This window comes from Rhinolophus ferrumequinum, chromosome 9 (assembly GCF_004115265.2).
Source record: "Rhinolophus ferrumequinum isolate MPI-CBG mRhiFer1 chromosome 9, mRhiFer1_v1.p, whole genome shotgun sequence".
Classification (NCBI taxonomy): domain Eukaryota; kingdom Metazoa; phylum Chordata; class Mammalia; order Chiroptera; family Rhinolophidae; genus Rhinolophus; species Rhinolophus ferrumequinum.
Genome location: NC_046292.1, coordinates 43,261,447 through 43,277,629, shown reverse-complemented (window position 1 = coordinate 43,277,629; position 16,183 = coordinate 43,261,447). Strand labels below are relative to the sequence as shown.

Here is a 16,183-nt window from a genome sequence, read left to right as displayed (position 1 = left end):
CGTGTGCACACATATAATCTTTCATGAATGAGTTCAGGGTTTAGAACCCTCTTGCAGCCCACTCATGGATCACTTCTAGAGAAGAAGATTCCTTAGACAATCATGTTTGAGTCTCTAGGATTTTGTTTTCATTTTTGACTGATCTTTAGTTTAGGAGTTCCTAACACTTTAGATTTAAATTCTTCCTTTTCTCCTTCCCTAACCATTCAAACTGCTCATTCAAGCACCTAGTTATCTAAAAATATTTTCATGTTCTAAGGAAGCTTACTATTTTAAAAAAAACAAACAAAAAAACCTTATTAACAATTTTGTGTGTGTGTGTGTGTGTGCGTGAAGAACAGTATCATGCATTTTATAAATTTGGACATTCTTAATTCTGGTTTCTCTCACTCAATATGGCATCTGTTTGCTTGCTTCTATTTAATTGAACTTAGCAGACAAATAAGATAAATGCCAAGTATGACGTTCAAAGACTTTAACGCTTTTCAGTTTTTTTAGCTATTTGAGGTTATTAATAAAGCAGGTAAAAACCATCACGATTTCCTTCTGGACAGACATGCATCTCTTTTTGGTAAATTTCCTTTTAATTGAGAATCTCTGTCACAAAAGCATATAGCATCTTGGGGAGCATGTGGTCTAAAGTTTATTGATACTCTAAGTCTCTTTAAAAATGGAATTAAAATGTCTTACAGCAATGGCTTGAACTGTGGCCAGGTAGAGAATGGCAAGATCATCAAGATCCTGAGACAGTTTCAATCCAGTGACCTGCAGGGATGAAAACAAGAGAAGAAGATGAGGTCCGAAAGGAGCTGCCATGGTCAGAGTTAGTTCCCATGAAACACGTTCAGATGTGTTTTTTCTTGCCGACACAAGTTCATATGCAAATCCCCTTTTTGTGAGCTGAATGTGAAATGACTACTAAATTGTTTAATCTAATCTCCAGACCTGGGAAAAACTATCCCTTCATAAAAGAAATGCCTTGCATTGAATTAAACAAAAACAAAACAAAACAAATACTGTGGAAAGATTGTATTTGATATTTCTTAGCATGGAATTATATTTCTTTCTTCTTCTTTAAAAAAATGTTCTTTTATTACAAATATCGTTGGCTTACCAAATTCAACATGTAGCAGTAGCATTCTAGTAAAAGATGTTCTTATTCTGAGTTCTGCTACTGTCAGAATTCAGTGTAACAGCATCTAGAGGGTATTTGGGGTAAAATAATATGCCTCCTATAAATGTTATACCTACTATGGGATAATTTAGAATCTGTGGTTTGCGAGGGAATCCCATTAAAGTCAATCGGAACCACATGCTTATATGGAGTACGGCAGTCTCTGAGAGATTCCAGAACTGAACAGGATGATGGATTTGGGTAACTTCAAAACTTGTTCACAGACCCACCTTCACATTTCCCATTTATTAAGGTGTTCTCTTGGGACATTGCCAGAGGGTTAAGACTGCTGGTTTTGTCAACCCTAGTCCGAAGTTTGTGGGCATCAATACTGGAGTTCACTTTATATTCTCACATTACAAAAATTCCTTCACATAACATACATTTCTCGGAGCCTACCGTGTGTGTGGTCCTGAGTTCAATGAGGAAGCGACATGCAGCCTGCGTTATAAAAGGGGAGCTGAGTGGTCTACCCAGTTCCCTTTCCTTCATCTCTCCAGCCCCATTTATTGCTCTCTCCAGATTCCCCAGCCATGATTAAGGGGCCAGTATTGGCCTGTTGGCAGGGTACCGATACCATTCCATTGCCCAAACCAGAAACCCGGGAGCACCCTTTCTTGACATCTCTTTCCATTCCCATATTTAGCCAGTCTCCAAATTGTGTATATTTGATCTCAAAAAATCTCTTTTGAATCCATCCCCTTATCTTCATCCTCACTGTCTCTTATTTCCTTAACTAACCAGGCCACCATTGTGTCCTTCCTGATTGCTGAATTAGCCGAGCAAATCTCCATTTCTAATGGTGCTCCTCTCTACAATGGAGTTAGTGATTGTTCTCAAATGCAAATTTGGTCATGGTACTCTGTGTTAAAGTTTCTCCTCATTGCCCTCGTTTTGAAGCAGAAATGCCTTCACTTCTACGTGCTTCTTCCTGGGCCCACCCTGCTCACTTCTCTAGCGCCTGTGCTTGCCCCGCCTCACTTAGCATCCCCTGTCCCAGCTATTCTGGATACTTATCTAAGTCTGTTGATAAGGGGATACCAGAATTCGGTAGAGCTACCTGCTGATAGTTTTCCTTGGCAAACAACTGAGCAACTAGAGGAGAACAATGGCTTTGATTTTAACACACAGGAATGCGGAAGGTTTGAATAGGAGACCAGAGAGGAACTTTGGGGATGCATCCCCCCAAACCAATACCTCGATGAAGGAACAGCTCTCATAAAACTCCCCAGAGACCTAAACATACAGGAAGCATGCTGGAACTAGAAGAGAACATGAACAATGCTGCCAATACAGAAGTTCATTTCATACCCTCCCTGAGAAAATAATTTGCCTCAAGGAACACAAGAATGGAAACCAGCACTTAGGTGTCCTGACAGACTTTACCTGTGTTATTCACCATAAACTCAGCACTCCTTTTTCCTTTTGTATACCACTCTCTCCTAACACCCTATCCTTCTCTGTCAAATGATTTAATTATGAGAGCACAGTATTTACTACCTCAGCTCCTCATATATTCATGGAGGTGAGGAGCCATTTGCTGTATGTCCCAGTACCTACCCCCAAGCTCCACACTTACCCTTCCTCGTCAGAGAAGTGGCTTATATGAGAATGGGGCAAAAGTAGTCCCTGTAGCTCCTACGGAGCCTTTGTGAGAAGTAGAAAAGGTTGCCACTTTCAGGTGGATTAAATATATAAGACATGCCATCTGGGAGAATGAATTATAAAAAGGAGCAGAGCAGACAGTATTTCAGCCATGTCATATGCCCCCTCAGCCGAATATCTTGGTGTGAGCAACCAGCAGTATCACAAGTCACGAATGCGCGCTCTCTCTCTCTCTCTCTCTCTCTCTCTCTCTCTCTCTCTCTCTCCTGTACTGGCCTGGCCTCAGTAGCATCTCTGCTGTTGGTCTACTGGGAAAGCCAACTGGGCATGGCTTAGCATTCTCCTCCAGAGCCAGGCCACCTCTGGCTTCCCCTCCAGGATCATCAATGTGATGTGAATCAAGCCACGATCCTGTGTGTGACTGGGCATGTATCTGCTTGGCACACCCACATCTCCCTACAGGTTGGTACTAAACAACAGATGTAGATAAGCTGTGATGGGATTGAGGGAGGAATTTGACTTCGTATATAAGATACCCTCTCCTATTAATTGATTAGGAGCCCCAGTGCCCTTTATAGTAACACCGATAATGTAACTGGTTCTGATATCTTTCTCAATTAGTAAGAACCCGTAAGAGAAAAGGGGCTGTGGTATCACTAGATTTAGCTTTCTTAATCTCCTGAGGAAATAATTTGCAAATATTCATAAGAACTTCCAAAAAGAACTGGTCGTCAAGCAAAAAGATAGTATGGATCCTTCTCTAAATTTCCAGAGCTCAGAAATCATAGGGCAGAAAAGAGAAGGTGGTTTCTTTTCTCCAGAAACTGAGAATGAGATGATCAATGTAAATGAGCACTAAATTGAACTCGAGCTTGTTAGCAGCTACGGAAGAAAAGGACACATGACGGGTGACGTAGCTTCTCCTCCTCTCCCCCCATAAGTAAAACATACCTGTCCTTCAAGGGAGAGAAAGCTTTTCCTGGGAAGAAGTTACTCAGTACAGAAGGGACTCAGCAAGCACAGTTCTCCCATAGCCATTCCCAACATTTCCTCACCACTCGCACCAGCGTCATAGAGTTGAAATGAGACTCAGTGAAAGACACTTCTCTCTGAAGTGTGATGTTACTTCAGTCAGGGGTTCCTGCTTCCTTGACATCTCACCGGATATGTAGATGGAGACATGAGCAGGACCGATGATCATTAAGTCCATTTGATTCCCTCAAACACCAGGGACTGAAACCCTGCCTTGGCAAAAGTCAAATGACCGCCAGCCCAAGATGGAACTTTCTAAGGGATGCCTGCCACGTGGACCACTCAGGAGGCTACAAAGGGCCTTTAGGGAGCTGTCTTGGTAGGGGGGTGGCAGCAGTGCCCTGGGAGTGCCAGGGATGTCCTGGGGGAGGTATAGCTTTAGAGCCAGTGAGAAAGCTGGGATAGGACAGATGAGCTGATACCCCTGGCTGAAGGCTGAATGGTTCCATTATTAAGAGGAAGTGGGAAGGAAACGCAAGTGGAAGGAATGCGTTTATATATGCTCATGTGCCTATTTCGACTGTTCGGGCAAGACAGTGAAATGTGTGGGGAAGCCCCATGGGGCAGTTGCTATGGTAAGCACACTTTATTTATTTTGCCTATTGTGTAATGAGGAGAACCGTAAGAGAAAACACTTCTAATTAATATTTAGAGATGTGTGAAAGCTGCACATGGTGGCCAATGAGATGCGAACTGCAATCGACTATTTCAACATCCTAGATAATGGTTATAAAACACTTATGTAAAATCATTATAGGATTTTTGAGCTTAGGAGTGTAGGTAAATGGAAAGGTGATGAACTTTGGAATAAGACACCTGGGTTTAAATCTTGCCATTTCCCCTAACTGGCTGCACAAAAGTGTGAGTTTTGTAACTTCAGCTTTTTTCATTTGTAAAGTAGGAATAATAAATAATACCTTAAGGTATCTGTGTGAAGATTAAACATCATTTTCAAAGTGCCTTACTTTTCCAGCAAGCTGTACTGAGTTTACAAGAGCTAGCCACTTGTGATGCCAACTAAGTGTGCATAGGTGGCACTTAAAAATGGTCATTCTCTTTCCCTTTCTCTTAGTAAATGTACTTTCTCTTTCTCTTGAATGCATCAAGGGCTCAATCCTATTCACTAACTGGAATACAGCAATAAAGCATCGCTTCAACACGCTATGGGTACCACAGGGTCTTAACGAGGACCACTGAAGACTAGTGGCTGTCCACGGCAAAATATATGTTGACCACCAGCATCATGATGTTAAAGGTATGGACACCAAGGAGTATGGACAAGCAGTGTGTCCCTGATAAGCTCAGGGATTTTGCAAGTGGGGAATTCACTTGCAAAAACTCTGGAGAACTCTTAGTCCTTATCAACCTACACACGTCCATTTACCCTGGGAATAGGAAAGACAGATGAACTTCACCGTGCACTTCAGCTTAAATCTTGCTGCCACTTAGTAGCCGTGAGAACTTGGGCACATGTCTTAACTCTTTTCCGGGATCCCAGGTGAATACAGATTTCCTGAGATCCAAGTCCAGATTTACTGAACCTTTGTCATGGGCCTAGCAATTTGCAATTTCAGCAAGGTCTGGATGCACAATAAAGTGTGGAAATAATTGTCCTAAATCTTGGCATTGTGAATTATAGGTTCATAAGCCCTAAAATAGTTGAGATTAAAAAATGTGTTAGTAATATAGTTAGCTAAGTTTTTCTTCCATCTTAGTTGTTAAAGGAATTGAAGTGATTATAAGAAAAAAAGGAGGGGGGACTTAGAAATAGATTCTCAAGGGGTCTCTAAAAATTACAAAAAACAGAAACATGATTCCCTGTCTTGAGATTTATCTAGAGTCATCAGAACTTGACGGGGCATCCATGGCTCAGGGGAATTGGTTGAGAGTTTTTCAGAACACAAAAGGCACAGGAAAAATGCTCTGTTTGCTCAGTCAATAATGAAGATGGAGGTGATGGACAGACAGTGAGGAAATGAGGAGGATCAGAGAAAGATTTATAGAAAACGTCTGAAGAGAGGACGGAGATTGGAGAAGAGGACTGAAGTAATCAACAGCCTGGAAGAGAAACGAGACAAATCTCCCAGACAACAGGTAGAGGTTTCCTTTCGGTAAGCATCAGGAATCGAAGCTGACACTTGGCATTGCCTAAAATGCACCCAGATTTGGAAAATGCAGATACATGTGTTAACACAACGTGATAGGCACAATTCTAGAGCTGTCCCCCCAAGATTCCCATCTCCTGGTTACTCAATCAAACACTAATCTAGGCATTGCTCTAAAGGGACTTTGCAGATGGAACTAGTTACTAGCCAACTGACCTTAAAATATGGAGATTATCCTGGATTTTCCAGTTGGGCGCCATGTAATTCATGCGCTCTTAAAAGCAGAAAAGGCAGGCAGAAGTTAGTCCAGAGATATGGTAGAAGAAGGAGGCAAAAGAAATGAGGCAGAAATGGAAATCAGAAAGATTCAAAGCATGAGAAGGACTTGACGGCCATTGCTGGCCTTGAAGGTGGAGGAAGGGGACAAGGAACCGAATGGGAGTGGCCTCTAGAAGCTGAGGACCCCGCCTGACAGTCATCCAGTCACAGGGCCCTCAGTCCTACACCTGCAGGGAGCTTAACTTGGCCAACAATTTGAATGAGTTTGGTAGTAGATTATTCCCAGAGCTTGCTGATGGAAGAGCCCTTGGTTCTAGTCTTGTGAAAACTGGAACAGAGAAACCTGCTAAGCCAGCCTGGGCTTCTGATCTACACAACTGGGAGAAAATAAGTCTCTAAGTTCGTGGTAATTTATTACAGCAGCAACAGACAACTAATACACACACACAATGAGTAGATGACAGGCTGACATTCTCCCTCACCACCTTATACTGTTGGTGAACTCTACACCACACAACACGAGTCCATTCGCTGTTTCCCAGATATCCCAAGCACTTCACACCTTGGTCTGCTCTGCTTTTGATGCTCTAAATCTAAGTGATTTTAATACGTCATGTACCAGTATCCCAAAGCTGTTCTGGTAAACTGTCCTGGCCCCCACGTGCTCTCATCCAATCCTGTCTTGGATTTATATACCGACTTGGATCCCATCCTGGGTCCTCTGGCCTGAGTCCTTTCCCATTATTTATCTGTTGGGCCTTCTTAGCAGGCTTCTACCCGATTCACTCATCATCATGCACTACCCTGGGAAGAACTCCTGTCCATAACCTACCTCCTCCCCCAGTTTTACTTGTTGTTTAGTGTATACAGAGAAGATAGAACGTACGAAGAAAGAAAAGTCTACTTCTGTGATATAATTTAAAAAGTCAGTAAAACGAGTGAGAAATGTGGCAGACACATTGAAAACAGAGCAGAAGGACTATGAAAACACAAAGATCTTTAAAAGAAAAAAAATTTTTTTTTTTCTCCCAAAGAATATCAGTCACCCTTGTTTGAGCTGACTAGGTTCTAGGACCACTTCTGGTCTTTTCTCCTTTCGGTAAATAACTTAGACTCTCTCAGCCTCAGTTTCTCCATTATTTTAAATGGGGGCAACAACACTGTCTTGCAGGGTTAATATGAAAACTGGTGATGATGCATTTAAAGTATCTGGCACATTGTGGTCCCTGAAAAAATGGTACCTATTATAAATTAAAATACTAGCTGCTAAATTAGTTGCTTCAATAAAAAAACACATCATCATCATCAGAGAACCAGTTAAATGATACTGAGGATATTAAGCTTTGTTATAGGATTCTATTTTTCACAGGCAAAAAACAATATGTGAAAAAACAGTTAAATAAAACTGCATTAAATCGTAACAAAAACAACAAATTTATGTCAAAGAGCCCACGTATTTCCAAGGCTTATAAACATATCACTCAAAAGCTACTTTAATTTGCCCATGAACGTCCAGCTCCATCATCCGTCACCCCATCAGAGGAAGCCACAAGGAAACAACCTCTGGTTTCTACTAAGCTCTTGCAAATACTCATCTGAGTTGCTGACTCCATCCACATCTGACTCTGTTTAGTGATGCCCATCTCAGCTACGAGTCAATCCTCTGGGAACTGGCTAAGGTCTTGTAACGCTTCTTTCCTGACACTCTCCCAGTTTTCCACATGCACACAGGCTCTGTGCTTGCTTTGACGAGCTGTTGGAGCAGCATTCAACCTCTCCAGCAGTCAACCTTACATATGCTCTCCAGCATATGGCCTTACGTTAGAAATCACAGCTCTTCAAAGAACCAGAAAGTAACTTTTTGTTCTGGGGAGTACTGTGCTTGGAAAAAGCACAGAAAACACGTTTCCACCAATAGTGAACTTGGTGTGTTGTGCTCATGGCATGATATATCTCCGAATTAATTTAATTATTCAAGTGGGTATTTCAGAAAATAATTTTTTTTAAAAAAAAAATCAAAAAGAGGAGGCCATATTAATTTCAGAATAAAAACTGGTTATATACATAAGGAAGAAAGGACTCTTTCAAAATTCCTACAGCGCTGGCTGTTTTGAATCACCAAATTTGAGTTTCCTATTGTGTTGATGAGGAAATTGAGGGCCAAAGCCTTAAATACAGAGACTTAACCTCTACAGCTGTATGAAACTTTGCTCTGTGATAGACTGAGTGTGCAGTGTCTCTAGCTGGTTGTGGTTGTAACTTCCATGGCTGATGAGTCCAGTCAGACGAAGGTGGATGGCTTGTGACAGGCTCTCAGGATTCAAAGGAGACTCTTAGACTCCAGCTGGCCAGCTTGTAAACATGCAAGTAAGAACCGCTAAGAAGGAGCCATAGATTCCAACGCATTTGCTGTTGGTGTCTGTGTAGTGACAGTCTCGCCGTTTGATTCTGACGATGATGCTGCAAGAAGCCTGTGCCCTTCCTGCATACTGAGGAGCAGACAGACCTCACCCAGCTCACCTCAAAGGTCACACAACGGATACATTTTCAAGCCAGGATGCAAATACAGGTCTAACTGCAAAACCTGGGCTCTCTTTACCATCTCACAGGGGTAAAAACTATCCAATCAACCATTCAAAATACACACACACACACACACACACACACACACACACACACACACTCACACACAATGTAAGACATGCAACCATTCCTGATTGTGAAAATTTAGCTTCATCTATCTTTATGTGTGACCATGTCATGTTTCTGTACTTTAAAAGTAAGCAGTTTTGTTTTGGTTTAGTTTTAAAGAACCTAGACTCACTAGAGTATTTTGACAATGATTGATGGCTATTACCCAAGCTCCTGCTTCGTTTAAATATCGCATGCGCAGCCCTTACCTCGCCATGCCTCATTTATCAAGTGGAAAGGAGACTATTCACATAAGTGAGCACTTGGTCCAGGCATACTATTAAGTTGCCTACCCTTTAGCCTCCATCTCTATGTAGTCCAGTGCTGTAGGTCGATACTGCAGCACCAAAGGAAAAAATACAACATTTAGTCACCTGGCAGGAAGCCAACTGTTACCAGAATAAAAGAAAATGATTCTATTAAGCATAACGGAAGGATGCCTGGGTGCCCTGTTCCTGCTCATGAGGGCAGGCACCTCAAGTGGAAGGGTTTAGAGCCAGGTCAAACCAGGAGTAGCAATTACTTTTGAAATCTGAGTCAGTGAGGGTGGGAAGGAAACTAGAACCACCACTGAGAAGAGACAAGGGCAGAGGTTTCCAAGGACCGGCGTAAGGATAAAAACTGGAGAAAGAGTGAGAAGGCTGGTGGTCAGAACAGGCGCGAGAGGACCAGGGTGAGGAGTGTGGGTCAGTATCAAGCCGCGCATGATGTAGCTGTTGGACTTCTTTTTTATAGTCCTCAGTGCTCTTTTCAAAGTCCAGAGTTGTAAGTTAAGGCAGCCTCATGGCAATGGGAATCCTAAAAGTCAGGATTCATATTTTTATTGAAGCTCTGCCATTTCTTGGCTTCATGACCCTGGGCAGGTCACTGTACATTCATTCCTCACTCAGCAAACAAAGATGAAGATAATTGCTTAGCCATAAGGCAATTCTTCAGTGCCTATCTCTGACCTAGGCTCTGTTGGAATTTAAAAAGTAAATGATCTATAGCTCCCACCCTCAAAATGCTTTTCCTAATAAATTTAAAATACAGGCTACATCTTATGACAGCTCTAATCTTACTTTCTTCAGTAAAAGTTACGTTTCTTTTTTTTTTTATTGCCTTCAATGCAGGTTTTAATTCTGCTATTGTATTTTTGGCTGTCTTTAACATTTCCTTTTTTTTTTTTTTTTGGTCATTCCATTGTCTTTTCTTCTGAACTCGTTTTTTCCTAGTAAGTTTCTACCGTATTTCATAGAGCTGTGCCTTAAAAAAAAATCCCATTGAATATGCCAAGACATTTTTAATATTTTCTTTTCGTTTCAGTAGTAAATAATCTTTACAGAGGCCTTTCCCTAAGTGTTCAAATGGTATTTCTTTTTCTTTGTATGCAACATGTTTTTCCTAATGGACTCACTTTATTATTATTTTTAATTCATTCTAACTAGAGCTGTACACATGAAGTGTTTCCCGCATACAGTCTACATGACTTATTCCCAGTCCCACTCACTGTAGCTTGGGTTTGCCTCTTCAGATGTATAGCTAGTTGTCAACTCCCAAAGGCCAGCAGGTTTTATTTTGTGTAGATGTGTTGGCTGGAGGTAGGTTACCACTGCCCGGCTTTCTAACCCTAGAACAGACAGTAGACATTCAAAACTACAGCCCTCCTCCAAATTCACCGTGTTTTCCTCAGGGTCTCTGCTCCCTTACAGAGTTTTACTCAGGATCTTTAGAAGGCAGGGCATCACCATTCATCCTACATCAGAATTCCCACCCAGTTGGTTTCTCAGGTTGGCAGTTTTTTAATGGACTCAACTGAAAGGGAAGATAAGATTTGGGTTGTGTTGGAGTTCTGGGAAATTCAACTCACTGGCTGCTTTCAAAAAACAAAACAAAACAAAAAACCCTAACCACAGCAGCAGAGTAGAGGGATGACTGTTCTGTTTTTAGCCTTAAAGGGGCCTTGCATTTTTAAGTGAGGGAGACGAAGGTGGAGATGTCCAAATTCTCCCAAGGCTAGTGGTTTACTTTGTTCGTATGCCATATATTATGTTTATCAAACAAGTTACCTTTAGTCTTTTAGCTTCTGAAAAATCTTTCCAGATTCTCTCTGAGAATGTCAATTCGGGGTTGAAGAGGTTGTAGAGAAAAAGGACCCCTCATACACTGTTGATGGGAATGTAAATTGGTACAGCCACTATGGAATACAGAATGGAGGGTCCTCAAAAAATTACGAATAGAATTACTATACGACCCAGCAATCCCTCCCCTGGGTATCTACCAAAAAAATCTGTAAACATTTATCTGTAAAGATATATGTACCCCTATGTTCTGTAACATCATTCATGCTGGCCAAGACATGGAAACAATCAAAGTGTCCTTCGATAGATGATTAGATGAAGAAGATGTGGTACTTACGTACAACGGAATATTATTCAGCCATAAGAAAAGATGAAATAGTGCCATTTGTGACAACATGGATGGATCTTAAGATTATCATGCTGAGTGAAATAAGTCGGACAGAAAATAGTCGAGAACCATATGACTTCACTCACATGTGGGATATAAAACTAAAAGCAACAAACTAACGAGCCAAACAAACAAAAACTCAGACACAGACAACAGTTTAGTGGTTACCAGAGGGTAAGGGGGAGGGGGTGGTAGAAGAGGATAAAGGGGATCAAATATATGGTGATGGAAGGAGAACTGACTCTGGGTGGTGAACACGCAATGTGATATGTAGATGATGTATTATAGAATCGTATACTTGAAACCTATATAATTTTACTAACCAATGTCACACCAATAAATTTAATAATTTTTTTTTAAATTGCAGTTTTCCTAGTTGAATGTCATCTTAATTGTCAAGGTCAGCATGGTTTTATGATTTTTTTGCATCTTCATAGGTATTTTCAAGTGAAGTAGAGAAAGGTTGTATGAGGGCTTGCCAGCCAAATGCCACTTTCAAAAACAATTCAAAGTCAGATATTTACTGAGTAGCTCCTTCAGCTTGCATAGATGTCTCTATTACGGGGTTCACCCGGTATAATGATTACGTACACAGGCACTTGCACATACACAATAATTATTTTCCTCACTTTCATGTGAATTTGGGACAGGTACAGTTATTTTTTTCCTTTGTGTTCATAGTCAGTGATTAATAAGCACTTGCTGAATGAATGAATGTCTAACAAATGTAAGAGACAACAGTCACTGAGGCAAGAGTCAAGAAGAGAGAGAGTGGAACGCTGCTGAAGCCGAAGGAGCATAGGGAGTGCCCAGAGGTTCTCTGAGAAAATATTTTCTTTTCTTATTACCAAGACAAAATGCTAAATGCAACGCAGCACTGGCAACAACGATACAAGGAGCCCACATCAGAGCCATTCGCACGCCATGCTCTCTCCTCCTCTCCAGAACACGGTGTTTACTGTGATTTCCCTGGCCCCACACCTTCTTGCTCATTTCACTCAGGGTCAATGTCACTTCTCTCTGAAGCCTTTCCTGACCACTGAGACCAGGGTGGGCAATCATCTTCTATGCACCTAGGGAGCCCTGGACACTGAGTGGCACCTGGAACTTGAGCCAGTATCCCCGCTGCCTGTTTATATGTTGTCTGCCCCCAAAGACAGTGACAGTCCTGAGGGCTGGAATTATGGCTACTTACTCTGATAACCACCAGGACCTATAACCGGGCCTGTGCTTGTTAAAACAATTAATTAACTGATGAACAAATGTACTCATCCTTGTGGAAAAATGGCAGCCTCTTCTCTTAATTTACCTGCTCATTAATACTGGTATTCAATACTTATATGGATAGTCAGAGTAGCAACTAATCCATGTAGTATTAGCAAATTGCTCATATGCATATTTTTTCTAAAGGAATATATGATCTCGTTATTATCCCCATGTTGACTATCAATTGTCAATAAGTACATACTAAACACTTAGTATGTGCCCAGAGAAATGTTTTGGGAGCCAAAAGAATAAATCGTACATGGTTCTTGCCCTACTGGGGTTCTCCCGACAATTGTAGTTGCTATGTGTACATTTTATCAAGCACTTCCCTCCCCTTCCCTGAAACATGCTCAACGAACGTAGGAATTTTTGTACCTTACTGCATCTATAGCAGTGCTTGGCATATAGTAGGTACCAAATAAATATTTACTGAATGAGTACTAGAGGCAGTAATCATTGTAGGTTCTGACAAAAGGATAGCATGATAATAGATGGATTTTAGGATGATTGTTTTGATGTTACCCAAAAATGGATTGAGGGAAAGAAATTTGAGGGAAATTTTTTAGCCCAGGATTTCCTTCCTTCTATCTTATCTAGGTCACTTTCTCTTTCCAGTGCTGTGATGTAAACTCATGGAGGAACAGTTATTCCAATGTAAGCCTAACACAAGAACATTTACAAAGGAAAAGCATTGCTAAGAAATGTCAGGTGATATATGAGGTACGTTTACAAAACAATGAAACTTTTTAAAGAAGTAAACATATCAGGATTTTTTAATATAATTGGGCATATTTCTCCACGCAAGAAATCTCCCTTGGTGATTAAGTACTTACTCTGATGAGGCAGGCATTGTTAAAAATACTGCACGAACTCCACATGCTGCATTTGGGCTATCTTTAATAGAATATCCTTATGATACTAATTCTAAAATCTGTGGATGTCAGGCTTGGTTTTAAGAAATAGATAAAAGCCACTGGGAGCCATGGCACCTGCTGCTGAAACTGGGGAGACAGATGTTGGCAAGGAAAGGCCCCCAAGGGAAGGACTCCAGACCCATCACCATTTTACTACACAACCCCGAATTGTTTTGGGGTCATTTTATGAACTGGTCATGCTTCTTAACTTCTTTAGCATTTTAAGTGTCTCATATATTTGGCTTCTGATATTTACTTTTAATTAAGATACTCATTTTTGTACCCACAGAAAATGTGTTCTTCCCCTAACGCATTTGCACCCAGAGAGTCAGTTATCTGAAAGCACAGCTTTCTAGCTGCAGCCTGTGGCCACACGGCCCTCTCCAGACATTCCCCTTGTGCTTCCACAGGCCAAAAAAGAGGCCAAGCTCATTATTTGTTGTGTAGGTACACTTCATGGAGTCCAGACATACATAACCTTTGCCATGTTCTATTTCCTTTTCTTTTCACCTCGACTCCCTTTTATTAGCAGAAGTTGATTATGCCAACAAAGTAATGAAAATAAAGATCAGGTCTTCCTGTTTGCGTCATAAAAATATTTAAAAACATCTCAGTGCAATTCACCACAAACCATAGAATTCTGAGTCTTGGAGTTCTACCAGTTCTATCGCGCTGCTCCAATGCCACGCAATGCATAAACCTGACATTGTTTCCAGCCTCCACTCCGAGCTCCCCACCTGATTTATCTCCCGCTCTGCTTCTCAACTTTTTGACATCTTCCTGATCTGCATCCATGCCTTGTTATCTTACTTGTGGCCTCTCCTGGAAGTTAGGCTTGGAACTAAAGCGTAACTCCACTTCTCTAGCTTTTGCATGCTTCGTCCAACCTCAGACATGATTCTCAGTGGCTATACTACTCTCAGCTACTTAATCTCACGTGGCCACTGAGCTATTCTATCTTAGCTTAGGTGGTTATTATTCGCTCTCCCACCAAGTTCATCCTGCCCCCGACAGGACGGTTCAGAATCTCTGCACTGGAAGTGACCCTACAGGTCACTAAGAGCCGAATCTATCCACCAATGTAAGTGTATTAATTGGATTTTACTTTTACCAAAGTTCCATCTGAAATCCTAATAATATTAGCATGGACTCTGAATAACCCTGACTTACAGAACCTCGGCAGATGTGTGGCTGTGCTAAGCAAGACCATGGGTGGTAATGCTTACACTTGCTTACAAGGCAGCCTGGGAATGGAAATGGAAAACATGACTCTTGATACTGATGTAAATACGGAAATTACACAGGCAGGGGCTCATGACTCCACGGAACAAAGACACGGCAGTAGCTAAGTGTAAGAAATATTGCTTTTAATGCTTTCGAAGTTGGCTCCGAAACAATGAGAACTTTCAGCAGGTCATCTTGGAGAGCAGCTAGAGCCTTCACAATGGCAATGCATCTGCAAGAAGCCAGCGGCTGTTGGCCTGTTTTCTTTATTTTTCCTCTTTTCCTTTCTCCTCACTTTGCTTCTTCCAAACTTTCTAACTCTTTGGCCTGCCTTCACCTTTGTGCAAGGACTGGCTGTCACTTACCATGCCCTTTAGTGTCAGATCTGCTAAGGGAGACCGGTTGCCATGGAAATCCGGCCAAACATGTAAATCAACAGTGAGGAAACCCACAGGCTGAGCCTTCTTAATCAGATCCAGGTGACTGTTCAAATATGCATATACACTCTGGCATCTGGAAGAGAAGTGAATTTTGTTTTTAAAAGGGGAGTAGGGTCAGGGAGCAAATTGTTCTGCAGAAAGAAACCATTTGTACTTCCACATCAGATCCTGAAAGGAAGCAGAATCCCAAAAGCGTCAGCAAAGAAACTACCCAAACCCATAGAAACCAGTATGCCATGCTCTTCAAATCATTGTACTATCACCTAATATACATGGTATGTTCTAGCAGAAAATGAAAAGGTTTGGAATCAGAAGACCAGATCCAGGAATGGCTCTACCCCTAGTAGGTGTGTAACCACGAACAAGTTATTCAAACTTTCTGAACCACTTTTTTTGCATCTGTAAAACCAGATACATATTCCTGTCCAACTTACCTCATACGGTTATTGTGAAGATCAAAGGGGATTATGTATGTGAAGATACACTGTTCTGTAAACTGTACAATACTGTACATATGTGAAAGATTTTTTAAAATCAGTATCCGTAATTATAATAATAATGATGAGATGACGAATGGAGACAAATTTCAGTTCCCACACTGAGGACAGGCGTTTGCTCAGGGAAGTGAGAGAATGGAGGGAATGCTGTTAGGATCAGGAATTAGGAGACTTGATGTCTAACCCGAACCTACCAAATGACATTGTGTTAGTTCTTTCTCCTTTTTTTAAGCCTCAGTTTCTTCATGTATAGAACGAGGGAATCTGACTCTCTCTCTCAGTCCTTACATGCTCAGGTGAGAGGGAGAAAGAGATGGAGACGATGGGCTTGGGAGTGAAGGCAGTCCTGGGCTATCTCGGTTCTACCTGTCCCAGCTGGGTAACATGGGCCAGTGACTTCACCTTCCTGAACTTCAGTTTTCCCATACATTAAAATGGGTATAACAATACCTACCCCACAGAATTAAATTTCACTACGTGTCACAAAGATTGGAGTTGGTTTACTTTC

The 16,183-nt window shown here is 41.4% G+C and overlaps 1 protein-coding gene across 7 annotated transcripts in view; it reads right to left on the bottom strand.

Moving 5' to 3' along the window:
* FGGY (FGGY carbohydrate kinase domain containing) overlaps positions 1 to 16,183 on the bottom strand; it is a 393,115-nt gene that overhangs the window by 84,908 nt on the left and 292,024 nt on the right. For all 7 annotated transcript variants that reach the window (XM_033115796.1, XM_033115797.1, XM_033115798.1 and 4 more), the window contains 2 exons: positions 15,104 to 15,251; positions 691 to 765 (listed from right to left, as the gene is read on the bottom strand). In XM_033115796.1, the coding sequence (XP_032971687.1) occupies positions 691 to 765; positions 15,104 to 15,251 (223 nt within the window). The remainder of the gene's footprint in view (positions 1 to 690; positions 766 to 15,103; positions 15,252 to 16,183) is intronic.